The 27,970-nt window shown below is 45.5% G+C and overlaps 1 protein-coding gene across 1 annotated transcript; it reads left to right on the forward strand.

The window, feature by feature from the left end:
• Positions 1 to 27,970, forward strand: LOC146189511 (uncharacterized). The gene is made up of 4 exons (XM_084604305.1): positions 1 to 784; positions 10,744 to 10,781; positions 17,725 to 17,925; positions 23,627 to 27,970. Exons 1-4 carry the CDS (start codon positions 419 to 421, stop codon positions 23,712 to 23,714), a joined length of 693 nt encoding a protein of 230 aa, XP_084460431.1. The 5' UTR covers positions 1 to 418; the 3' UTR covers positions 23,715 to 27,970.

Genomic DNA, 27,970 nt, shown 5'->3' on the forward strand with positions numbered 1-27,970 from the left:
ATTCCTGTTTCGAAACTGGCGACGCGACTAGTGTGGCGTGTTCGCCGTTGGCTTGTTTTCTTGCTTGGCCTCGCTCACTACCTCCGCGGCATCCGGTGCGCGCTTTGCGCGCTTGTGTCTGCCCCGTTTCACTCTCTCGCAATTCGGTTTTGTTGTCGCAATAGCAGCAAGAAAGAAAAATCTTCCTTCGACGCACGCCCGCTTCGAAACAGGTGTCGTACTGGCGAACTAGCATCGCGCGCCTGCATGTTGTTGCCGCGGCGGCGGCAGCGGCGGCGGTGGTTTCAACGGCGTCGTCACTACGACCTGTGCGCGAAGGCACACCCGCATGGCAACATAGCCGCATAACAAGCGACCCGTACCCTTCTTCGGGCAGCGTGACTTCACGGCGCCCGAACAACTTTGAAGAGCCGACAACATGGACGAAGAAGACGCCGCGGGAACCGCCACGGCTTCGTCGGCCGACGACAGCCCTGCTCGACGCAGGAGCGGCGGAGTCGATGGTCGCCGTTCGCGGGGCAGCAGGTTCGCCCGTGGTCTGGCTTCGTGCAGTTGCGCCTCGTACTGCTATTTCTCGCTCGCCCTGGTGCTGTTCTCGCTGGGCACAGTGCTCACGATACTGGTGCTGGACGACAGCGAACAGGTGTTTCCAAACCTGACTCACATGTGGCTCATTGGACCCATCTTCATCAGCTCGGGGCTCATGTTCGCGGTGAAGACTATCATGTATCTTCGCAGGGAAACTATGCTCGCCTACCTGGCGAGACAGCATTCCTTGCTGAGGGTGAGTTATTGGTGTTTATGAAATATTTTCACGTTAATTAAGTGGTTTATATCCTCCGGTCGATCGCCGTGCAAACGCAGACGCTGTTGTGCGGTGTCCGAATAAACGGGTCATGCTCTACTTCGTCGAATTCGCATGGTGAACGTGCCTCAGTCGACTATGAGAATTTTTTTTTTTTTTGAAGTCATTGACTGGATGCTTCGCTTTTGCGAGCACCTGTGCGCTGATCCTGAACTTTCCTGATTCTAGAGCTCGTCGCGCGCCGTGCGATGACACTGTTTCGGTTACTGGACGGCGTTGACAGTTGCGAAGACGACACAACGCTTCAGTGGGCGTAGGCGACGTTGCTCCGGCATTGCTCCGCATTTCTTTTAGTTCAGAAAGTGCATCGCGTCCGGCAGTTGACGTGTCTGTTAAATAAACACGATATATCGGTACACATTTCTAAGCGCTACGCGCATTCCAGGGCTTCACTCGTGAAAGTGGATCACTGTAAATGTCATGCAACAGATATACGACTCCAAAAGTTGCAGCAACCGTGCTCTTTAGAACTCGGTATGCTGTGTTTGTGTACTAGAAAGCTTTTGACCCAACTTTATGCTTTCGTACGTTCGTGCACAAACTGCGATCGTGTTTGTTTTAGCTGTTGTTGAAAATGAAGTTCATTACATGCCTGAAGGTCGCGCGAGCTCGATTGAAGAGCGTTTTGTTTTCACAAACCCGATTGGCGTGTTTGTCGCTGACTCACGCCGAGTTAAACTGTTTGTGTCTGTATGGGCAATGCCCTGTATAAGCTTCCTGCAATCATCGCTGTGCATAGCCGTTGCCTCGTGAAACCAGCCCCCCCCCCCGATTTTCTTCTGCGAAGGCAGACTTGTTTCTAAATGCATGCTCGAAGCACAGTCAGTGTAGGAAGACTGTAATACACTTTGGTCATTCATAACTAATTGTAAAACTGTGATGTTTTAGGCTTCCTCATAATGAACTTGGCACATAGTTAAGTTGCAGCTGGTGGTTATAACAAACATGCATTGACTGGTAGATTGTTGCTGCAATGAAAATACCATGAGATCTAGTATTGTGACAAGATAATTTGGTTAAGCAGTGGGACCATGATGTCACGAGTCAGTGGCTAATTAATTAGGAGCACTCGTGTTCTTTGCTGTCAGCTTGCTGCATTGAAAATCCCATGTGAGCTGGGACTTGACCAAGTTGATTTGGTTCAGGAGTACTATCTTGAGCAGCACCTTAAATCACTAGGAGAGCTGTTGTTAACGGCATTGCCAAAACTTGTTTTCCTATCCATTTCATGTGCTGGCGGCATTCTTGGCACACATCGAGTCGTATGTCGTATGCAAATACCGGAAGTAGTGCGGCGGGATCAAGTCTGTGCCCGCACGGTTGCCTCCTGCGTAAACGTTGTGAATGCCAAATGAGGTTCTAGATAGAGCTAGGCACATTTGTTTGTCATCGCCGGTGGCTAGCCAAGAACCAGAGGTGTACTAACTTTCTGGTTTTTGCGTCACTTTGAAAACAAGCTGGTTGATCATGGGCGTGGATTCTAGAAGTTGACATAGCTTTGTCTTTCCAGTTACAGGGGATCTGTGTTTTCCTGTTTTATATTGTTTTAAAATATAAAACCAGCATCGCGACGCATTAAACCGTCGTTTGCCAGCATTTGAATAAAGTTATACATACATAAAAAAAAAAAATTTACGCACCTCTCCCACTATTAGAAGTGTAATCCCTCCAGCACAACTCTTTCTTTCGAAACCAAGTGATATTCTGGATTTTACTTTTTGGGGAAAATTGTGCTTTCGAAGCACCTTCTTTTCATAGGTGGTTATGTGGATAGAAGGCAATGACTCGTGGAGTTGGTAAATATACAAATTAAAATAGCCGGAGCTGCACCTTGTGAAGCTGTTATGAATCACATCAGGTGAGAGTGAGCTTTTAGATTGAGATGGGCACTTTGGAAGAAGTGATTTGAGGAGGCAAAATAAGCCCCAGTGAAGATGAATGTTTTTGAGCATATGAGCTTGCAATTTCGCAGTGACAGTTAGATTGTTCTCATTCATTTTGTTTGGCTGCGTTTATTCAGTTGCCAGCTGTTTTGTTACTGGGTGTGACATGTCTGTTTCGGCTCAACAGCTGATGAAAACAAGCCGCTTTCAAAAGTTTTTGATGCTGGTCCTCTTGTGAATCGGGCATCCAGGCACTGCTTGATGAAGGAGAATTATGTTGAATGATAAGAATGGGATGTCTCAGATTATGCTAAACATTTTTCGCATATGCTTTCCAGGAAGGGCTTAGTTTTGAAATAATGTTGGATGGCTTATATTATCACAATGGTGGTTGTCAGGAGAAAAAAAGAAGACATTGCAGCGTGTAGTGGTGTGCAACACTTTCGTGCTGCCTACGTCATTTCTCCTTCAAACATGCCTTACTAATAAAAATGATCACACTTCACAGAGTTGTTGGGGCCTTGGTGATGTCTCATGCTGCAGCTTTCACAGCAAGGCCGAGTGCTTGATTTTACTTGTTTTTCTGTAAATGGAAGCTACATCTGTGGCCATCTCTTGTCCTCTTAGAGATGTGGCTGAGGCTGTTCAGTGAATTATCTATATTGAGGCACGACCGATGAACTAGCTTTGCTCACAGAACCAGCCAGCACCAGTTACAAAGGCAGAACATGTGGCATCCGTACTTGTACCTTCCGAGCAGAACACCTGTGTATGCTCGTCCCTCTCAATAACTGCAGTATTTTATGGTTTATTTTTGCGAGGCTCTGTACTGTGCGGCGGCAGGGTGTAGCCCTTGCATAAATAGAGAAGGCCAAAAAAGGAAATTTAGTACCATGACTGCTATGCGTCGCGGCGACTTTGAAACCATGCATCCGCTTGTTGCAGTGAGGCTGACCCTGGTAGAATCCCACAGGCCTGCAGTGTTCTAATGTCAAGCGGATTGATAAGCCAGCTGGAAGTGTAGTGTTGCAGAGTTCATTCTTTCTCTGCTTTGATTTTATGCTCTAAGCATGAAAAGCGTTGAGGGCAAATATTTTCATGCTTGCAATGCACGGATTGTTGGTCGTCCACAACTTCTATCTGAATGCTGGTGACATTTTTGGAATTTATATTGTCATTGGTGTCGAAGCATGGGGCTCGGAAGACACACTGGTGCATTGGAAGGCACGTCGGGTACTATGTATCACATGTGCACGGTGCACGGCATATGCTTTCTGACATGCGTTTTCTTGTCTAGGTATAGCTAATGCAGTTTATTCACTCTGTATACAATTTGGGTGCTGGAAATTGGAACAGTGATGGTGGAAACAGCACGGTGTGGTGACATGGAAGGATGCAACATAGCATTGTCTAGCAACAAATGTTTGTAATACAAATTTACTGGTGGTAAGCCATCATGCAGGTGTCTCAGCCAAAATATTGTCTTGATTTTCCTGAGTGCGTCTAATGCGGTTTCTTTCATTTTTGGTTATTGCTGAGCAGTTCTGTTTTGTAGCCTAAATGTTGAGAAGAAAATGGCATGCACTAATTGTGCATGCATTGTCTGGTTGCAGAAACGGCTGATTAAGGACATGGTTGCATTTTTATAGCCAGAATAGTTAATACACTTGACGCCATTGCACACTACATGGAAGGACCACTAATCAAAGTACTGGTGTGTCTTTTGTTTGTATGCGTATTATGCCTTCTTAGAGACAAGCTGTAAGTTACTGTCAGTTGTAAAAAGGTTTTACTGATGTTGCTTATTGACGGCATGTGTTTCTTGTTGTAACCAAACAATTCTTTTACTGCCTTTCACTCTATTTGCTATGTTTGAAGCTATTCAGTGGTTATATGTCCTTCTTACTCAGGTTAAAACCCACCCGTTTGTAAGGGACAAACCTCATTGACTTTAAGCTTTAGAACTTTGAACATTAAATAAAAGAGGGCAAATTGTGGAGCTTGCCGACTATTGGGCTGTACGACAATGTCTCGTGGCACTCCTTTTGCAGTCTGTCAACGAGTTTTTTCAATGTGAACACGGTGCTTATTGTAACAAATGCTTTTCTCCCTGCTTATAGCAGCCAAACTCTTTTACATGCTTAAAAAGGGTGTAAGTGTGTCTTCGACACGAGTAATTAAAGTTGTCGAGCACTTTACTTAGCCAGAGTTTAAATTGTTTTCCATTTCAATGCCTAGTTTAAAGTGAGCCTTTGCAATACAATCTTGCAACACACAAGAAGATAAAGTGTAAGTCTGAGGGTGCAATGAAAAACCTTTTATTTTTCTTATCATTACTATTATAAGCTCGTACAAGTGCTGACTGTGTTTTCAGTCTTTCAAGGTGTGTGCAGTCAGGTGTGTAAAATGAACTTTTTGTTTATTAGCTTTTGTGTCTGCCGAGAAATGGAGGCTGCCAATGCATAGCTCCAAGATGCCGTGATGCACAATTGGACGGACTAGCTGCATGTTCATGCCGTGTTGCGATTCCGTGGCGTCGTCCCAATTTATATTCTATGCACCATTGCTTCTGTCGAGCAAGCTTGAGCGCACCCAACACAGTGCTTGGTAATGAGTGGGGTCGTATAATTAATGTGTATCTGTTCAGGAGAGCAAGGAAAGCAGAAAGGGAATAATTAATTGAGGAAGTAAGAGCGGAGTGCAGCTTGGCTCGAAGCTTGCGGAGGCCAGGCAGGCAGTATGTACAGCTGCAGTATGTCCGGTTGTAGCTGCTTTTTGATTGCTCTTCCCTGACATTGTTTTTGTGCTACATTTTGTTCACTGGTATTGTAGGTAAAAGTGAGTGGAAAGTTAAGTCTCCAGTCGAGTCAGCCTAATCAATTTGTTCACCTTGCTTTTGAGTGATTTTTGTGTCATGAACCAACACCTGCATCAGACTGCAGGGTTCATTGTTATTGAATACGGATGGCAGGAACCTGTGATGCCAGTAATTGGCTGATTATTTAATGTTGCTAAGTTAAAGTGATACTCACAGTCGAATTAAGTCTGTAAATGTTCGCATTTAGTTTTGAACCATTTGCTCACTTTGTTGGCACCACATCAAGTGAAAGTGAACACTAAAAAATGATTTGTTCATCGTGAGAAAGGCATTACTTTCGACGTATTGTAGCATTCACTGAAGGTTACTAGTACTGCAGGATGACCAAGTTGCTCTCCTCAAACTACCGTACACGTTCTCCACATTTGGTTCTTCTGTACTGGTTGTATGAATGCAATTGCAGTACAGTGTGACGACTCTGCCCATTGACCATAGGTTGTCACGTTGTGAATACAGACTTGGACAAACTTTGCACAACCATCCTGTTTCACAATGTTGTTTGCTTGGTTATGTTTGTCAGATCCATGCTTACCTGCTAAAGTATCGTTGTAGAAGTGAGCCATTTATCAGCGAAGCATTAGAATTGCAATCACGTTGTGTGGGCGTTGTTTCATTTGTATTTTTATTCTCTGGTTGCCATTGCTGTCGCGCACAAGTTAGATTGTTTCTTTTGCGTTGTGCTGAAACTGGAAGCCATTCAGTTATTTGCTCTGGATGGCACTCAGTCTTTCACTTTGAGAAAGGTGGAAATTGTGTTACCGCTCAGCCAACCTTTTGTCTGCATTGCCAGAGTATTCGCTTCAGCATGGTGTTTGAGAATTATGCAATCCAGAATTACTACTGAATTGAGCATTCATACATCAAGATCCCTGGTTAATATATAGTTTTCCCGATATTGGCATGCAGAGATTCAGAAACGGCAGCAATAGAGAGCTTGTAGCTCGACAGCACTCCAAATGATATGTTACGTAGCCGTATTTTGCCGAGAATTTCGATATTTTGAGGCTGTGTTGTCAAAAGGAACTGCAGAAGGCTGGCACAATGTGTCACATGTTGGCGCAGTCGCTCATGAGTGCGCTCACTTTGCTTCATTTGCGCATCTTTGAATGAGTGGTCACTAGCGTATATGAGTGAGTATGAGGGAATTGGTTGGGTAGAAAGATCTGTGAGTGAGAATGAGCCACCTCTCACACTGCCAAGATACAAGCAAAGATGCTTATGATGCCTCGTCATTTATTCAGAATTGTAGAGCTGCCACAAGGTGTACGTGCTCACAGTGGATGGCCAGCTTTTGGATGGTCTGCCTTTAAGAATATGATGTGGTAGCGTAGCCTACCAGCCCGCATATAAAGCCCCGCTTTAACCAAGTCACATGAACATGCCTGCATGGGTAACTAGGGGTAACTAAAAAGCAAGGGTCTTGGCAGGCTGATTCTGATATCACTCTCCCATATCAAAGGAGAGGCCCAAGTTGGCAGCTTCTGCCAAACATAATGTCAGGCAACCTTATACGTCCAGTCAGTGCGCGTCCATGTTCATGATTTGTTGCTTACAACGTTGACACTAAAATTTTTGGTGAATGGGGTCTTTAACACTAGCGCGTTAAAAAGCAGCATTTCTGATGAGGGAGGGCAGCACACACACACACTCGTTTTTGAGAAATTGCGCATTAACGTGGAAAGTGCATTTAGTGTCAAGTAACTGACTAATTGTGAGGGTGGTTTATAACTGGAGGATGCGTCACATGTCATGTTGTTGGCTGCTGTGATTTGTTTTCTCATCGACTGTGAGTGCCTGACAAGTACCATTCTTTCCTTGTGCAAAAATAGCCTTTCGAACTCTGCCCGCTGAGTAGCTTGTTGTTGGAGTTCACAGTAATGTGCACTTTTACTGAACAGGACTGTCATATACGTGTTCTCACCGAAGGGCTAATAATTAAGGTCTACATAAAGGAGGACAGGAGGACAGGCACTTCATATATTTCTTCCTGAAGGATTGTGCGTAATGTAAAGGTGTGTAAACCAGTTCCAGCTTCTCAGTGGTTTTGCCATTTGTCTGTTGGCCCCAGGGTTGCAGTGTTGATTCTGGCTGCGGTGGCCGTATTTCTGTGGAAGGAAGAAAAATACAAAAAATTCCCTAATGTCAGCACATATGGCAAACCCCTGGCAGTCTAAAATAATCTGGAGCCCTCCACTGTGGTGTCCTATTCATTGTCAGTCTATTGCTTGAGAAAGCACCAATATTTACAATTTTTAAATTGTGGGGAAAGATTTATTTCTGTTTGCAGGGCAAATGGGTGGTGCATAAAGGCAGATGAGCGTCTGATTTATTTTGACCTGGAGGCCACGTGGGCAATATGCAATGGTGGATAAACACTTGGTTAACTGTTCGCCCAACACTTTGCCGCATGAGCTAGTGTGTGAAAGTGGTACATATACCATTTCATTTATTTCTACTTGAAACAGCTGTCGATAAAATGGAATCAGTACTGGACAAAAAGGAAATAACAGACCGAGCAAGACACTGCACTGGACAGATAGGTTATTTGTCGCCGCTTCCAAGTGTCTTGGAGCTTAGAATCTCTAGTTTGGATGTTGCCGCATACAGTGGCTATAAGAAGCAGGCTGAGTTCACAAAATGTGAGACGAAAAGACACAGTGCTCATATTTATGCCTGGCATTGTTGGCTATACTCGCGGCTGTGTGTCCCGCATATTTTGACGCCACTTTCCCGTTGATGGCTAAAAGGCATTGCATGAAAGAGTGGCGAGCCCATCGTGGCCAGCAAAGGATCCTCACCAACAGGTGTGGTTTGCAGCTGTCTGAGAGTGGTGTCGTCCAGTGTACTTTGCTTTACATTTGGTATTCTTGATTATCGAAGCTTCAATATTGTTTAAGATGAGGTACTTGCTGTCGCGTGGCACTAACCTGTCAGTGTTATGTGACAGCAGCATTGCTGTTAGCATCATAATTTAGTTTTCCCACTTCATTGTCCCTTCAGGCTTGTGTAGAATAGTCCCTTGTACACAGAGATAACGTTTATATAGTTAGCCTTGTGTTTGATTGCATTCATTTGCATAGTTTATTGCACAGAAGGGTAAGAAAATAGGTCACAGTCAAGGGTGCGTGAAAGATTTGAAGGTTCGGTTAAACTTGAATGAGGAATGCATCCTTAAATTAGACTGGATGTCTTAAGGTGATTTTTCATGACCTGGCACGGTTCAGTTGAAGTATCTATGGCCTTTTGCAGGTTAGGTGGCTTGGTTCAAGTTGTGTGAAACCTTCGGAGCGTTCATGCGAAAAAATAGCTCCTTCCTTGAGATCCATGCATGAGGAAGCATGGGTTGGAGTTGTTGTACTGACCTAGATTTTGGTAACCCATAATTCTCAGTTTGCCCCCCCCCCCCCCCCCCCCTCTCTCTTTCCTAACAGTACTCGTGATCATTCTGGAAAGGGAGCAAGGAGGTAAATCTTCTGTGAACGTAGCCACCACTCAATCACAAGCAACTCTGCGCAGGATGTGTCTTTGACTGGGGAGGTAGCTGCAGGGGCTTAAATCCGGATTAATACTCTAATCTGCAAAGACATTCGTTTCTAAGCTGCTCTGATTCGAAATCTCCACATAATCCTGAACTATCATCCTGAAGCAACAAACATGACAGACTGAGATGAACAGATACCTCAGGTTGAATGCAAACCAGCTTGTGCCCAGTATGGCAATATTGTTGTGTTCTGTACAAGTCAGCACATGGTGTATGTTTTCTTTTTGTTGGAATACAAAAAGGAACGTCAAAATTCCATTTAATTCAGCTACTCCGAGCTCTACTTTTAGTTACTCTCATCATCATAACCACTGCAATTGCCACGTCCTGTGTTAGCTGCGTCCACTTGACCCCTGCGAACTTCTTAACCTCATCCACCCACCTAACTTTCTGCTGCCCCCTGCTATGCTTACTTTCCCTTAGATTTCATTCCGTAATCCTTAACTGTTATCGGTTACCTTGTCTTTGCATTACATATGCCAATTTCATCTTGTCGATTTTGATTAGGGTATCGTAAACTCGCCTTTGTGGGCCATAATTTTACCCTACCTTTTCATTCTAAACTACTCTGCTCACATGTGCATGTGTGAGAGACATGGTGAGCCGGAAATTCTGGTTAATACTGCAAACTGAAGTGATAACACACCAGGGCGGTATGTGCTTCACAATTGAGATTTTTATTTAATTTTATTTATTTATTTCAAAATACTGCAGGCCAGAATTGGCAAAAAACAAGCAGCCTAAAGAGACAGTGCCAGCTGATGTTTATTGCGCAGGTGTCATTTCAATGATCAAAGGCACTAGTGGATAAATGGGAGCACTAATTGGGCTGAATAAATTTCCCAGCTGCAGTGACGTTCACGACCTCGTCCCTGTTTCTGCACGCTGAATGACACGTCCCATCAGACGTGGAAGTTTTCGCTCTGCGAGCGATTTGTTTATTTATTTATTTTTAGTGGCAAACTCGTGAAATACGAGGTGTGTTCAGATGCACTCTGTTAAAATATGGGCAAGACTTCCAGTCTTTGTGTTTGGTTTTCTTCCTGACCCCCCCCCCCCCCCCACCATCCCTTCCCCCCCCCCCTCATATTTTTATATAGTACATTTTGTTTTTCCTTGGCTGCCAGCGGTAGTGCTCAGCTCCTGCTGTGTACTGAAGCAGCTCTATTCAGTTTGTTTGAGGCATGTGAGACTGTGATGTTTTCAAAAGCTATGGAATTTTGACCACACCAGCTTCCGGTTCACTTGGCTGCATTTTTACAAAGCCTTGTGCTCTGGCATGATGGAGATGTAAACATTGCGTCCCTTTGCAAAAAAATATTTTATTTTGAAAAGAGATTTATTTAAATCTGAAGTGCTTGTGGACAATCTGCATGTGTTTTTGTATTGCTTGTTAGGCCACATTGAATTGAAGTGCTTTTTTTTTCTTTTTTTTTTTGAGAAAACTGTAGTTGTTGATAGGTGAGGTTTGGAAGACATGCAAGTTTGTTTTTTGGTGGCCGGTGTTTTCTAAGTCTTAAATTTCTGTGTGCTTTCAAGAACTCACGTATACCTCCCATCTGTGGTCTGTTTTCAGGAGCTCCACCTGGTGGCTGTGGAGCCAAGTCTTCTGAGGTATGACCTTTACTTTTCCGGTCTGTTTCTTTGTGCATCAGTCGTCCTGTAAAATTTATGAGGCTTGCGTATTAGTGCTAGTTGGTGTGTTTTACTTGAATAGAGAATCGATGGCATCGATTGTTTAGGTCGCTGTGAAAGGCTCCTGTTCTAATGCTTTTAAAAGTAGAAATATATTTACTAGGACAGAGCTGAGCATCACGTGAATTTCGAAATTTTTTCATCGTTGCCCAGCTTCGAACGGTGAACTGATTTTGCATGCATAGGGTCTAACATAATGAAAAGCAATAAAATTTAATAATCAATAAATTGTTAAGTCATGAGTTAATCAATCTGTGTTTATTGGCCAGCATTTGGAGCAAAGGAAAGCAGTGTAGTTTGATGAAAAATGTACCATTTCATGCGGGAACGTAAAGTACCAATTTGGTATTGAAGCTTATATCGTGGTGCATCTTTCAGGGACCGTGTATTTCTGGCAAGTTCATGCTCACTCGCAAAGTCAGTCTTACTGGCTTGTCCTGTACCTGAGAGCATCATTCTCTTTTTGACATACTGGTGTTATATCATATTGCCGGGAAAAGAAGCCAAATGACATGTCTCGATATGCCATCACTGTAGAAGGTGGCTGCTTTGGACAAGGTACAAGAATGTGCAGAATATTCAAAAAGATGTGTGCAGCCCGTTTGGTGGACGAGGCGTCGAGTGGTTATTAGGATAAGGAAATACATATTGAAGAACTTTTTGCCCATTAGCATGTTTGTATGTACGGTGCTAGCAGATAGATATGGAACGTAAAGCTGGGAGTATGTGTAAATACTGTTACCGGGAAACGCGAGACCAAAGTGATGTGCACACTGACAAAGACGACGATCAAGGAACGCAGGCACGACGAAGCGTTGAAAAAGAGAACGACGCTGAGAGAGCGGATTCTGCACGGCTACCGAAGTCTTGCGTCCAGTTCAGCCCATCGCAGTGCCGTCACATTAAGTACATCCCCGTAACATCTTGGCGGAGGTCGCGGGTTCGACACAATCTGACGCTGGATCTCCGCAGTGGTCGTCACATCGGAACCGTTACGATGACAACCGACGCGGCTCCATCAACCTCCGCAACTCCAACTGTCGTCGTAGCCCACCCCCGTGACCCTGGCACATTCTGCGGTACAGATGAGATAGACGTCGAGGACTGGCTTTCGCTTTATGAGCGTGTTAGCCAGCACAACAGGTGGGACGCCACGCTGATGCTGGCCAATGTCATCTTCTACCTTACCGGAACGGCACGCGTGTGGTTCGAAACACACGAAGCAGATATACCCTCTTGGGATGTTTGCAAACAAAAACTCCGTGACCTGTTCGGAAAACCGGTTGGCCGTCAACTCGCCGCCAAGAGGGACCTCGCCACACGTGCCCAGACATCTACCGAGCCTTATATTACGTATATACAAGACGTTCTGGCCCTCTGCAGAAAAGTCGACAAAGACATGACAGAACCTGATAAGGTGGGGCACATCCTCAAAGGCATAGCCGACGATGCCTTCAATCTTCTACTCTGTCGGGACTGCTCTACGGTTGACTCCGTTCTGCAAGTTTGTCGACATTTCGAGCAGGCCAAACACAAACGCATTGCACATCGCTTCAATCGGCTCCCCAACACTGCCCCTAGCTCCACGTCCTAGGATCTGCCGACCCTAAGGCAGCCTTCCAACACTGAAAATGTGACCCGCATCGTGCGTCGTGAACTGGAAGCGCTCGCTCCTGCTGCATCCAACCCGCCCTCTTCGGACAGTAACCTAGCGACGATATCCCTCATTCAAGCCGTCGTTCGTCAAGAGGTTGCTAACTTGGGCGTCCCCTATAGCCACAACGTGGAACCCCCCAGTTCGAGCCCCATCCCTCCCATGGTCGCCCACGCTGCGCCCCGCAACACCTACACGCCACGCTACCGATACCGCAATCCTGAGGAGTGGCGCACCCCTGACGACAGGCCGATCTGTTTCACGTGCTCACGTGTTGGCCACATCTCTCGCCACTGCCGCAGCCGCTGGACATCACCACCTCGACGTTTCCCTTACGTTGACCGCTACTCCGATTACGGTCACCGCCGTTTCACGCCTCGTTATGAGCCGCCCCGCACCGATAACACTCCGCCTCCTCCTGTGTCCAGTCGCTCTCCTTCGCCGCCAGCCCGCCGTTCCCGTTCACCTCTTCCTAACCGCAGTTCCTCGCCGTCCTCTGCCGGCCGCTTCACGGGAAACTAGCCGATGCAGCTCCCGGAGGTGACGCTGCATTGGTACCCCGACCTGGAAATCCTCTGCCGATTTCTTCGCCCTGTAACCTCCTCTCCCTGCTCGTGGATGGTGTTCCCGTCTCTGCCCTCATTGACACTGGTGCCCAAGTCTCGATCATGAGCTCATCATTTTGCCACCGCCTCAAGAAAGTACAGACCCCCGCCGCTTCGCCCACCGTTCGTGTTGCCGATGGCAGTACTGCTGCCGTCACTGGGCTGTGCACTGCCCGAGTCACCCTTGCCGGTCATCACATCCTTGTTTTGTTCACCGTCCTCAACCAGCGCCCTCACAATGTGATCCTCGGCCTTGACTTTTTAACGGCCCACTCTGCCCTTATCGACTGTTCCAGCGGCCTTCTTCGTTTGGACTTACCTGTCTGCTCAGAACATCCTCCATCTACACCCCGCCTTCGCTCCACCGAGTTCGCTCGCCTGCCCCCTGACTCTGCTGTTTACCTACCTCTGTCACCTTTCCCGCCTGTGCCTGACGGTGACTATGTTGCTTGCCCTATCACCGAGGTCTTTCTTGACCGCAACGTCGTTCTTCCTCATCTCATCGTACGCGTTACACAGAACAACACCTACCTTCCTATCCTGAACTTCAGTCTGTCACCCCAAGTTCTCCCCGAAGAAATATCCCTTGCTACCTTGTCTCCTCTCACAGACTGCACCATTTGTGCACTCACTCCTGGCCCACATTCAAGCGTCCTTCCAACACCCGTACTCCCCACCACAATTACCGACCCTATTTCCGCAATGATTGCCTCTGACCTCAGCCCCGAACACGCTCAGGACCTGCACAACCTTTTGTTATCCTTCTCCGACATTTTTGACTTTGCTGCCGGTTCTCTGGGCCAAACATCAGTTGTGACTCACCGCATTGACACCGGCGATTCAAAACCTGTACATCGGAGGCCTTATCGTGTGTCCATTTCTGAGCGCCAAGTCATCCAGCAGGAGGTCGACAAGATGTTAGCCAACGATATCATCGAACCTTCGAACAGCCCCTGGGCTTCTCCTGTCGTGCTCGTTAGAAAAAAAGACAACAGTTGGCGCTTTTGCGTCGACTATCGACATCTGAACACGATTACAAGGAAAGATGTTTACCCGCTGCCGCGAATAGACGATGCCTTGGACTGTTTACATGGAGCCCGCTACTTTTCCTCTATCGACCTTCGTAGCGGCTACTGGCAGATTTCTGTTGACGAACAAGACCGCGAGAAGACAGCTTTTGTCACACCCGATGGCCTTTACCAATTTAAGGTTATGCCTTTCGGACTTTGCAACGCCCCTGCTACGTTTGAACGAATGATGGACTCCTTACTCCGCGGCTTCAAATGGACGACTTGTCTATGTTACTTGGATGACGTCATTGTCTTCTCGCCCTCGTTCGAAAGCCATCTTCGTCGCCTTTCTTCCATCTTGGCACTTTTCCGCCGTGCCGGACTTCAACTGAACTCAAAGAAGTGCAGTTTTGGTCGCCGCGAACTTAAAGTGCTTGGCCATTTGGTGAATTCCACCGGCGTGCAACCCGATCCTGACAAAATTCGTGCTGTCAGTGCTTTTCCATCTCCCCGTTCACCCCGTGATGTCCGCAGCTTTATAGGACTGTGCTCTTATTTTCGCCGGTTCGTCCCAAACTTTGCCGCTGTTGCTCGTCCTCTCACCAATCTCCTGAAGAAAGGCGTTCCTTTCTCATGGGGACCAGAGCAGGCTAACACATTCTCCACCCTCATCGCTGTTCTCACCAATCCTCCTGTGTTGGCCCATTTCGACCCGTCTGCCCCGACGGAACTTCGCACCGACGCCAGTGGCCACGGGATTGGTGCCATTCTTGCACAGCGACAACGCGGCCAACACTGCGTGATTGCCTACGCCAGTCGTCTCCTGTCATCAGCGGAACAGAACTATTCGATTACGGAACGGGAGTGCCTGGCTCTCGTCTGGGCCGTTGGAAAATTCAGACCCTACTTGTTTGGCCGACCATTCACTGTAATTACCGATCACCACGCCCTATGTTGGCTCTCTTCCCTCAAGGATCCTGCTGGCCGCCTCGGCCGCTGGGCACTGCGCTTGCAGGAGTATACCTTTTCCGTTGTATACAAATCAGGCCGGCTCCACCAGGATGCAGACTGTCTGTCCCGTTATCCCGTTGATCCCCCTTCCTCTGCTGACCACGAGTCGGACCCCTGTGTGTTCTCTATATCGGACTTTTCTCACATAGCCGACGAACAGCGCTTGGACCCAACCCTCAGTTCTCTTATCGACCGCCTCCGCACACACAGCCGTGACTCTTCCCTCGCCCTCTTCTTCCTTCATGGGAATACGCTATACCGCCGCAACATGCGACCTGATGGTGCTGAGCACTTGCTCGTCGTTCCCCAACACCTACGCTCTGCCGTTCTAGAACAAATGCACGACGCCCCTACAGCTGGTCATCTTGGCCTCTCACGCACATACGATCGCGTGCGCCGGCGTTTCTTCTGGCCTGGACTCTACCGCTCTGTCCAACATTATGTAGCCGCTTGCGACCTCTGTCAACGCCGGAAGAAACCCCCTGTGCTGCCACCTGGACACCTGCAGCCGATTGCTATCCCGACTGAGCCATTTTCTCGTGTTGGCCTTGACCTCCTAGGGCCCTTCCCCGAGTCCTTATCAGGAAACAAATGGATCGCTGTGGCCACCGATTACGCCACGCGGTACGTGATCACTCGCGCCATTCCAACCAGCTGCGCCACAGACGTTGCTGACTTCCTTTTGTACGACGTCATACTACACCATGGTGCTCCCCGTCAACTACTTACCGACCGTGGCCACTGTTTCCTTTCCCGAGTTGTTGAGGAAATACTTCGTTCTTGCTCCGTTCGGCACAAGTTCACCACTGCGTACCACCCTCAGACGAACGGCCTTACGGAGCGTATTAACCGCACACTCACCGACATGCTCGCAATGTACGTATCCGACAGTCATCGCGACTGGGATATTAGTCTGCCATTTGTCACCTTTGCATATAACTCTTCGCGTCATGACACTGCTGGGTACTCTCCATTCTATCTTCTCTTTGGACGAGACCCCTTACTGCCCTTCGATACTTTGCTTCCCGCCGCTGGCCCCGTCACCACCTATGCCCGCGATACCATCGCCCGAGCCGACGCTGCTCGCCAGATTGCTCGTCACAATCTCACCGCCTCTCAAGAAGCTCAAAAACGCCGCTACGACGCTCACCACCGCGATGTGCACTATCCTCCCGGATCTCTGGTGTTGCTCTGGCTTCCGTGCCGTCGTGTGGGGTTGTGTCAGAAACTTCTGCCCCACTACACGGGTCCTTACCGTGTACTACGCCCTGTGACCGACGTGACCTATGAGATTGCACCGCTCCACCCAAAGTCACCGACTGCTAAACCCACTTCCGAAATTGTACATGTCGCCCGCCTCAAGCCATATTACTCCCCCTCCACACCGCACGACTAATACGCACCGGGACGGTGCCTTTTGCCGAGGGGGGTAGTGTTACCGGGAAACGCGAGACCAAAGTGATGTGCACACTGACAAAGACGACGATCAAGGAACGCAGGCACGACGAAGCGTTGAAAAAGAGAACGACGCTGAGAGAGCGGATTCTGCACGGCTACCGAAGTCTTGCGTCCAGTTCAGCCCATCGCAGTTCCGTCACATTAAGTACATCCCCGTAACAATACCTCCGTTCTGTAGATGTAAACAGGATGCATTTTGTGTTGCCCCGCTTCCCTCTCTTCATGCTTTCTGACCGAAGCTAGTTATTGACATGTTCAACAATGTGCTACGTTCATTCATGTAACTAAGATAAAGTTATTGTCATTTATGTGTCAGGCACTAACTGATGGTCCATCAATCAGTCAAGAGATGCGACACAAAGGTGTCTTGCCGAATGTCGTGGCTTTTTTATTTTAGTTTTGTTTGTTTCGCTTCCCACGGTTGCTTTGTTTTTTTTTTAATTTTCATTTGTAGTTCTGCAAACAAAAAAAGATGTGTGTGCTCCATGCAGCGAGGAACACCACAATGTTGTCATGACAGGGGTGCTTTGCCAGTTTTGTCGGCCTAGCAGACAGTGTGGGCAGCACACATTGTGATCTATCACAAAGCTCTGCATGCATGCAGTAACTGCTGGTGGAGCCTTACGTGGCTTAAGTTGACAGCGGAAAGCAGTGCAGTGCAGAAAGAAACGGCTTTAGAGAAACTTTCGATGATAGCGTTTGTGATGTGACATTAGTAACAAAAGCTATGACCACGGTGGATGTTGATTCATTCTGTTGAAGTCAATTCAGGTTTTTGTTTACATCATGCAGGCGTTACGGCCACAGACAAAATGCTCACACTGGACCTATGGCTGTGTGCCTGTGGCACCTTGCAATGTCTCATAGATTGTTACATGAACATGTATTGGTAGGAACTTGAACCAGAGAATTGCATTTGAAGAAAATATACGAGACGCAGCAAAAAGAAAACTTCAATATCGTAATGACAAACCAGATGGCTCGAAAAAGTTGATGAGATTAGTGCAAGTTATCTAACTGTGCAAAGTAATAACCGTGTATTTGGCTGCTGTAATTAGGGCTTGCATGTGGAATAAACCATTCACGATCGCTTTGTTCCATTTCTTTCCTTCTGCTTGCTGCAGGGGGCTGCAGCAGAGAGCGGCATCGCTTCCACCCCCGTACGAAGCGGTGGCCACCTCGTGCGATTCACCCATGTGCCGCGGAGGAGGGACAAATGCCGCGGCGTTCCCGTTGTTGATGGCAGCTTCTGCAGAAGAAGACCCACCCACCTACGAGGAGGCGCTGCTCCTCATTCGAGGCGCCCCCAACCCCACCACTGCAAAGTGAGTACTCAGTCACCAAAATGCTCCGCTTCGAATAGCTCCAGATACAGTCATGCCTTGTTAATACAAACCCTGTTAATGCGGATGACTCGAATTATGGACAGTTTTTCTGGAAACCAAACTTCTTCCATGCATTTACGTCTCTTAATATAGAAGCTCACTGTCCGGACAATGGACAAGGAGAAAATGCACAGATACCACTAGGGTCCATGTATTTTTGTCCCGTTAATATGGACAGTCATGAAAACCAAATTGTTACACTGCTTCAAAGATAATTTCTCTTCTAGATTTTGTTGATAGGCACCACATGAACTCTAGTGCCAATGACTGATTAGTTGCCCTTTTCGCTTGTGGCTTCATATGTTACACTGCGAAGATGCGCAGTCGATGCACGTTACGTTTTTTTGCATGAATTCAAGTGAGTTCATGCAATACTGGGGTTCGTGGGAGATGAAAAATAGAAGTAATTTAGTAATGAAATACTATCGAGAACAGTATGCAAATGCATCACAATTCTTTCAATTGCATGGAATTTGAAGCATAACAGTGACTCGGATAATGTTCTTGTAGCTCTTAATACCAACTTTGCTGGCCTACATCATGCTCTAAAGCAGACCTTATCCTTAGCGTATTTTCTAGATTTGTATTTTTTTCTCAATTTTTTGTATTAAGGACGAATTGCAATATGCACAGTTTTGTGCAGAAATCAAAGTGTCCATATTAATGAGGCACGACTGTACTCAAAGGTGTTGCTGAGCACAAGCAAAAGCATTGCCAATATCTCTGTTTGCTGCAGGAAAAAAAAAATACTTCTTGAAGATGTTGCAGCAGTTTGTCCTCCATTTCACTGGCTGCGCATAATCATGTGAGCTGTGGCACAATTCGAGGTGCAGCAAAAGTGCACACCGAAGTGCAGTTTCACCCCTCTAATGGTGCACGTGTTGCAGACGGATTTTGGGAGTTTTTAAATTGTAGACCTAGATTTGTAACACCAGTTTGCGTTGCACTTAGCGGTTAATGCGTTGGAACATCCACGCTTTACTTGCCTGCTGCCGCCACGCCGGGCAACTTTGCTGATTGCGATGGACGTCAAGGTCCAGAACGAGTCTTTAGTGGTTTTCAGGTCCGATTGTAGGAGCTCGGTGCAGTGTTTGTGAGCCGCAAACATGAGACAAGGCACCATTTCAGTTGTAAGTTCGCTGTGAAGCCAGGAGCTCCCAATTAAAGTGGCTCTGACGACAAAGATTGACCTGTGTTGATTGTTTTCTTAATTTCGATGAAGATAGAGCATTTGTGATCCAGAATATGCCGAGAATAAAATGCAGCCTTCACCGCCAAAAACTGTTTGATCTTCCTTTTTGGTCTCGATTTACAGCATTGTTTAAAACTTCATCAGTTTTTATATTCTGAATTATTCAAAGCACATTTCATGCAACCCTTTTGCGAGGCATTACTCGTACAACTCTTCTTTTTTAATCGCTGTTTGCTTGCATTGCAGTGATCTGGTTACTATTTTAATCAGCGTGCTCAAACCACCCTCCTGGTTAAGGTTTTGCAAGAAGCCAGCAGTCTTTTGAAAATAAATAGCATACCTCGAGAGCCAGAAAATTTGTGTTTACTGAGAACATCAATTGGGCGTAATTTTTCTTGGCATTCATGATGTTGTTGGATCGGATGACATAAACATCAAATCGCTTTTCAGTGGGAATGCGCACAGGAGACCTGCTATTTCTTTAGAACAAAAAGCTGTGCAGCCTAATCTTCTCATCGTTTCATTCTACTCAAGCACTTTGGACACCGTTTAATCCTACTGCTCGTTGCATTATCTAACTTATTTGGTGTCTACTTGAAAATTCTGCATATTCTGGCATCCATAAAAGAAGGTCTACAGCACTACACTTCACTTCTCTGGTTAGCTGAGTGTCCCATAGTTTTTGCACTCTGGCGAATGTTTAAAGATGGAGGTCATTTTTTTTTTTCGAAACTTTTATAGGGTCTAGGAATTCGCAGCCAATGTTTGCTGCTAGCTACTGGAAGGACTAGCCTTACGATTACTGCCAGCAGACGGCCTACTGTAGCACGACCTCAGATGAAAGCCAGAGTATGCAAATATTGAAATTTTTGAATATGAATTCAATACAAATATGGGAGAGGTATGCCTTCGAATATTGAATATCCGATTAGTGAAAAAGTTTCTGTGAATTTAGGAATAGCAAGCATTGTTCATCTTGTTTATTTCAGGATTAAGATGGTATTTGCGAATAAAATTGATCTAGAATTGCAGAGAAGTGTATATGCGGTACTGAAAAGCCGAGTCTAGATTATATGCAGGATTTCTTGTGCCGGTTTTTGTGCAGGAAGCGCCTGCTTGAGACCGGGTAGGGGTGTTATACCGCTGCTGAATATAGTGAACTCTCATTAATTGAGCCTTGAGGAGACTGGAAAAAACATCAAAATTAACCGAAAGCTCGAGTTGTTGAATGGGCATGAAAAAAAAAACTCCCCAAAACGATTTGCATCACGGTAAATTTATCTGATGAACACCTGCATGATGGTTGTTTAAATATGAGATGAAGATGAAACTTAAATGAAAATGATGTTTTTTTTTCCCCATTTTGAGAAGTGTTTCGCTTTATGCACACTGTTGGAGGGAACGTCCTTTTTAACATTTCAGGAAATTACCAGTATCAGTTTATCGAATACAAATTAAATAACAAACATATTCGATTCATATTCAAAATTCTGAATATTCGCACACCTCTGATTTAAACATATAAAAAGTCAGTGGCTAGAGGTGCAAAATGCAAAAAAAAAAGGAATTTTAGTGCACGAAAGAAGACAGGACAAGAGGCAAGGCACAGAAAAGAGCCAACTTTCAATTGTCATCTTGTTGCATGGTCGTGAGAATATATACAGCATGATCTTGGTGGTACAAATTGCACGGGGTCGCAGAAAATTGTTATCATTGGAGATTTTGCACCATCAAACAGGGTCCATATGCAGAAGTGTGGGAGATGTAATGGTGTGGGAAATTTTTTGGAGGCTATGAAAATCTATGCGTTGTATGCAGTGTACTCTGGTTGTGAGCTTTACAAATTCGTATCACCCCAAAATTGACATCATCGCAGCTTGGTATCGCTGAGATTCTACTGCATGGTAGTGTCCAACAAAGGCAAGAGAAAGAAAAAGAGATGTAACTGTCGTCAGCACTCATGGATGAAAAAAGCGCGAACTGGAAACGAGGACGGAGAAAGAACAACAAGGACAGGCCCTAACTCGCAACTAAGGTTTATCCGAGAAAGGCAAGTGAAAGGCACTTGCTTTTCTCGAATAAACCTTAGTTGCAAGTTATCGCCTGTTTTTGTCATTCTTTATCCATCCTTGCTTCCATTTCGCATCTTTTTCAGACATGAATGTCAATCAACTTGCCCAACTTTCTGCTCTTCTGTGCCGTCAACACACAGAACTTTTGCCAGCACCATCTGCTCAAGCATGAATAATGAGTTCTTTCCAAGATAAGTTTAACAACCTCACTTGTTGGTTGATGGTGGTGATAATACAGAAAATCTGTGCTCTCAAAGAGTGGACTGCAAGATGGACCACTGCCACACCGATTTATATATTTGTTGGTCAGCTAGTAGGTGGGTCGTCATGGGAAATATAGGTGGTGTGGAAATAACTGGAGGACAATGAAGGGACATAAACGTCAGCATTGGCACGTCCTTACTGTTCTGAACTTTTCGTGCTTGTATTATTGTGCACTTGAAAGAGCAAAAGAACAATGTTTGCCGTGGTGCAGATGAGCTTTCGATGGAGCATTGCAAAATGTGTGGCAGAGTCACCTTACTGTGCGACCCATACTGAAGTTAGATGCCAGTCCCGTAGTTTATGTGTTTTCATTGTCATTCGGTTATTTTTACATTACCTGCTTTCCACGATGGCAAACCATCTAGCCCACCTGAAGATGTAAATCAACATGGCAGTCCAGTTTATGAGGATACAGTCTTTCTGTATTATCACTACGGCTGGCTGGCAACAGAGATTTTTGAAGCTTCCAGGATAGTGCGAACTGGGACTGAGTGCGTTAAGGCTGAGCTACATTTGAGCGAAAAAGAGAGCAAGGCGGCGCGGTGAAAACGATGATGGTTCGCTCCATCGCCTACTGGGGAAGATACATGCACGCGACAGCGCAAACCGTCGGCAACGAAAAGCGGCGACGGCGTTCTGTGTTGCTGGCATCGTACACTGCAAAACTATTGGCAAATGCAACAGCAGTCATAACAGTTGCAAGAATTGAAGTATATTGCGACAGCATGAAAAATAAAATGGAGAATTTATAACAAAGCGTATTGGATTTGAAGCGTCTAACGTGGGTTAACTTGCACTACACGAGTAGTCACGTGAGCTCATTTTTTTGTTATTAGATGTTCTTTAAATCATTGGCCATTCACCATTGTTCGTACAAAGCGAAAAATTTATTGCGGTAAGGCACAATCACAATGCAGCACTGCAAAAGAAAGTGTGTGAAATGAGCAGCAGTGACGTACGCTTCGCTTTCATGCTATTGACTGATTGCGCATGCACTTCCGAGCAAACGAGCAAAATTTCTGTTTCGTCAGATCCAAGCGACAAGCCGAGCGACGCATGCATTTCTGTTCGCACTATGCGTGCTGCTGTCGCGTTCGCGTGAAAAGCATGATTTCCTTAGATGTATGGCTGATGTTGTTTTTCATTTCATTTTCTTTCTTTCACTTCATTTTATGTGTACAGGTGTGGCCAAAATATTACGAAGCATGCTTTTGCTGTTTCAAAATTTCTCACGGATTCCGTAATGAAGCTGCAACTGTTACCTTGCTGTATATCCGAGCGCATCAGCAACACTTGCTAAAATATTTATGAACGAGCTCCTAATATTAGCTACATGGCACGTGACAGGAATGTTCGTAGCTGAGGCTCGCTCCCTAATATAATGGCTGGGACTGTACATGTATGCTATTGATCAAGCAATAGAACACCGGTTGACATTTGGTGCTTGTTCAGTACCGTGCTTCTCGTCCTGTCTCCTTCTGTGCACTGATTTATTTATAAGTTTTAACTACCAAGATGCCCAGATTTGTTGGCTTTTTGTATTCGTTACAGAGTTAAGTGGCCTTCATGTACCTTGCGAGTGGTGAGAAAAAAAAATACTGAGGTTTAACTCTTATAAACCTAGGCTTAAAGGTCAAATTATCTTCAACGACCTTGGTGAAAAATGGCATATTGGAGCTTTTCGCTCCAAAACATTTATAGCTGCAGTTACGACCATTTGCAACCTAGTTTTTGTGTCATAGAGATATGCTGTTTATAGCCTTTGAGGTATCGAGTTGTTTCATTACTAATGATGTGTTTCTTTAATCACCATTCTACCTCGAAGCAAGCAGGGTGTATCCCTCCACATCTGCGCTGAAGTCTGAGCTGAGCTCGTGCAAACGCTGAAGCTTCAATGGGTGGCTGTACAGCTGTCGATAAAAAAAATAAAGTTTACGGGATGCGTCCTTTTGGGCATGGCACTGATATCCCCCTGTACTCGCAGACATTTCAGCTCACTGGTTCTATGTATGACAATGCTGCAGCAACATTCACATTCTTGTTCGAGAAGATGAAGACCGGCGTCCCATTTGTGTGAATGGGGAACTGAGTGTCCTCTGTTTTTTCTGTGCAGGACAGCTCCACCGGAAACAACGCAGTCGTCACCGTCCCTGGCGGTGACTGTGACGACTGCAGCACAGGAGGACTTGCCAGACCGGTAGCTTGAGTTGCCTGTCACCTTGCGATGTTGTCCGTATGGTACCGAAATTTGTCTGCCTTGTAGGGGAGTGTTCTCCTCGCTGCGAGCAGTGGAAGAGCTTGTTTTCATTTTTTTTTTTTTTATGGTTGTGGTTGTAACATGCTTTCCGCCTCACTGTGATGATCCGGTGACCTCTGCGCACAATGACCAGATTGGGTGACATGGTTCCGCGACTGGCGTTGCTTTTTGCTGAGACGCCTTTCGTGGACCCGAGCGTGTTCCGCTTGTTTGACAAAGGGGAAGTTTAAGAGCCTGAGGCGCGACATTCAAGCGGGTTGCTGTTTACTCGTTGTCGAGACCCACAGCTTCAAGCGCGAAACTTCAGAGGCTCCGCGCGACTCTCGAAATAAAGGGCGAAAAGAAAAATTAGGAAAATGAAAGAGCCTACAAGGTGCCAGGATTTCGCTAAGTGCAGCGGCACCCTTTTCTCTGAAGTCTGTTGAAACTCAGGCTAGAAAATGTCGGAGATGCCAGTTTGTGTACACTGTGGCGTAGACGTTTGCAGAATCGCATTGTTCAAAGCATCACTGAGAGTGACCAACCTGTACGAGCTATACCAGAGGAGGCATCAAAGTCTTTTTTGAGTCACCTCTGTGAATTCGGTCAATTTTCCTCAGTGTTGTTGGCCAAAATGTATTTCAGTGTCAAGTCCGTGCTGTGTACTATGCGTTCATGACTGTCCCTGGCATTAGAAAGAAAATGCTTATGAAGTATCATGGGACACGTCATGCTGAGATCATTATTAGACACTTCTGGCGAAGGATTTGGAAGTGAAAGGTTAGGGGGGGGGGACAATATTGGTTCATGTGGCTGTCAGCTTTGTCAAAAAAGACGGTTTTACTTCCTGTACTGTCCCGTGATGATGGGCAGCATGTTGTGATGGTTGTGTTGGTCCAGCAATGCTTTTGTCTGTTCTCATTTCATGCCTTGGCAAAGTTTTGTCTGGGCACTAATGAATGGCAAATGTGCCTCAAGCTTGCTGCATGTTTGTAAGAATGTTAAGGTGTATGTTGTCTTGTGAAGCACAAGCAGCATAGTTTTCTCTCCTGGCTTTGCAAATGGCCCCGCGGGCCAGTTGAGGGCACTCATGATGCAGTTTAAAATGAACTTCTTCAATGCTCACTTTGCCGCTCTTTTGGAATGCTGCCGATTTGGGGATAACCCTATCTATGGAGTAGTATACCCTGGCCACCCCGCTAGTACTACAGTGAGAAACTGAGAGTGAAATTTTTGCCACTTTAGCATTCCTACTGTCCTGAAATGCTGTTTTATTTGTGAACACACGCATTTTTTTTTTCCCACTTTTTGTTTTCAAACCCATCCATTTTTCTATCCTCTGCGATCTGCTACGCAGTGGCATTGGAATTTTCGGGTTAAAAATGTTTCTTTTCTAAAGGGGGGGGGGGGGGGGGAGGAGGCAGTTAAATATGTAACTGCTCAATTAAATGCGTTCAAAATTAACTGATTATATGAGGTAACTATGCCCTGTGACATAGCCAATCTGTTCATTTTCAGCCTGCAATCAAATAAGTTTACTTAATTTAAGGTGGAAAGAGGGGGGGGGGGGTACTCGGTCTCTGCTCTATCTCAGTGTTAGGCGTAAACAAAAGGCTGTTCTTGTCTACGGTGCTTTCAACTGTAAAGCAACAGTGCATCGTGGATTCACTCTGTGACTCAGGTGTTTCTGCACTCCCGTTTAGAGTGCACGGTTGTGTCTTGCAAGCACATTGTCACATCAGGCACTGGTTGCTAGCACACGCTGCGGCACGCCTTCACACAACGTTCATAGTACAAATTTATGCGAAGAATTGCGTGTTGTGGTGCGTACAAAACGAATTGATTGTAATAGCAGTCATTTGACGACAAATTTGCCATTTCTCTCTTTAATTTTTGCGCAAGCGTTTTTCTTTTTTGGCAAGCAGTTACATAGTCAGAAACTGCGGACTGTATGGGCCCCGTCTCCTGCATTTTGCGCGCATAGTTCCTGCATTTTTTTTCTTACTCATGTGAGTCTAGCTTTACTTTGGGAGACTCCGAAATTCCGTTGGCCCTTGCCTTTTGTTTTCTCTGTCTGGCTGTTCCTTTTTCTCCAGCGCACGCTCGCTTATTTTTGGCAGCCCATTAATGAATGCGCACGAGTGCCATGAGTGAATTTGTTTTTATGAATCAAGGGATATAAACAATTGTTGCTGCATGCCATACTTTTAATCAGGATGAATACACATCTTTTGCAGCTAATCCCCTTATAAAAAAAAATATATATACACCTTGACTATGCAGTGCACTGTGTAGATTTTTCAAATGTCTTCAAGAACTTTATGGGGGCTGTTTCTGCAACATGTATCTTAATCTGGCCTAGATCTTTGAAATTTCACAGTAGTATTTGTATTAATCTGACCTATGGTGTATATACCCTACTAGACTAAGGTATTAGTGTGAAAGCATTTTCTCCTCTTTGTGTCAAAAGTAGTGTCTTAGATGGCTCGAGCTTTAAAGCATCATGTGCTGATCCGAGACACCTGATTTCTTTGCAGCTCGCAGAATGGTTTTCACGGGATACGACGTTGAGTTGCATGGTCTGTCATGCTTAGCTATGAAGTGTCGATACAAAAGTTCCTGACTAGACAAAAAGAAAAAAGGAACACTGCATAACACAGTAATGGTTTGCGCATGTGTGTTTTAAAACTGGGAAAAAACCTTGGTGCGAAAAATTCACACACACAAAAGAGAGACAAAGGGACAACGGACAGGCAGTCCATTTTCCCTTTGTCTCTCTTTTTTGAGTGCGTGAATTTTTTGCGCCAGGGTTTTTTCTCAGTTTTAAAAGATGTTAGACCAAATAGCCCGGCAACATGCTTTATTGAGCAATGTGTGTTTGTAGTCCGATTAATAAATACGAGGATACAAAGTAGTACACATCTACAGTGAGTAAGTGCAGACTGAAGGTGATTATTATAGCTGTTCACGCACAATCTGTATTAAAACTTTTCCTTAACACGCTTTTGGACATAGAATGTTATAGGGTATTTTTGTTCATCGTTCTGCTACCGGGAGTACTTGTAGCCTGTCATCATTTCGTTTCTTCTTTGCCTCGAATCAAGTGAACGGTTTGAATTAGTGTGGGTAGTTTCCATCAACACTCATGGTGTCTTTCTTCAAGTTTCACACATTTTAAATGTTGTGAATTTCAGCAAGTTTTTGTTTTAGCATCTTCTGACCCTTCGGCCGCATGTACATACAACAGACTGCAAAGTGTTCTGAACATGCATCCCCCTTGACCAAGCGTGCCTTACCTATGCATTCCAACGCCTCTTCCCTTAATTTTCCACTATTATTCCCAACTGCATTTTTGAAGGTCTTTATGGGGCTTCCTTAAGCTCCATAAGGGAAACTGCCATTTCTGAGGCTGGAGAACGCCCATGTTCCATGCCAAAGAAAGACTTGCAGGTATTCCTTCTGAACGCTCCATGAATCTCGTTTTAGTTGTATATGTGCAGCTTTACTATCTTTGCATCCTCGTGCTTGGGACAAGCTTTACCTTAAGCATGGAAAAGTAAACAATTTGCATTTAAAATGTTGACCCGCTGTGATGGACCTGTTGTGACTCGCGTTGTGGAAATGTAATCGTTTGCCATTTCTCATCTCTAGGAGGAGAGGCCAGTGTTCAGTGCTTTTTCTTTTGTATTGTACTCAAGGAGCTGGGAATGCCGCCTTGAATGTACCCATGAGACTCTAGAAAGAAAGCTGTTTGGCTTTTTCACTTTCGCGCGATTGCTGTGAATATGAATTTGTAAATAATTTTATCTAGCTGCATGTTCATAGGGACCCGCACCACCTTGGGGCATGTTTTAAAACTAAAGGACTAATTTGTGCTGTGTTAAAGAAACTCAGGCGCTCAAAATTATTCGGAGCCCTCCACTGTGGTGTTCCTTGTATCCCGACCCGATTTGGGGCGTTAAACTTGCCGACCAAACCAAACCTAAAGGACTAACTAATGTCACTGCTGCCTGCTTCAGGATGAATGTCAGTGGCACAAGATTCCGTACTAAGAACCTACCCTTATTTGAGGAAAATTGCATGGAAATCTTTAAGATGACTAAATCTTAACCCTGACACAATGCTTTGTATGTTCGTGTGTTCTGGTTGTTTTGCAGACTTGCTAACTGTGACTGAAACATTGACACAGTGTGGTGAAAAAAAAACAAAACAAAAAAAGAA

The sequence above is a fragment of the Amblyomma maculatum genome, chromosome 5 (genome assembly GCF_055883805.1).
Source record: "Amblyomma maculatum isolate TAMU_Amacu chromosome 5, ASM5588380v1, whole genome shotgun sequence".
NCBI classification, from domain to species: Eukaryota; Metazoa; Arthropoda; class Arachnida; order Ixodida; family Ixodidae; genus Amblyomma; species Amblyomma maculatum.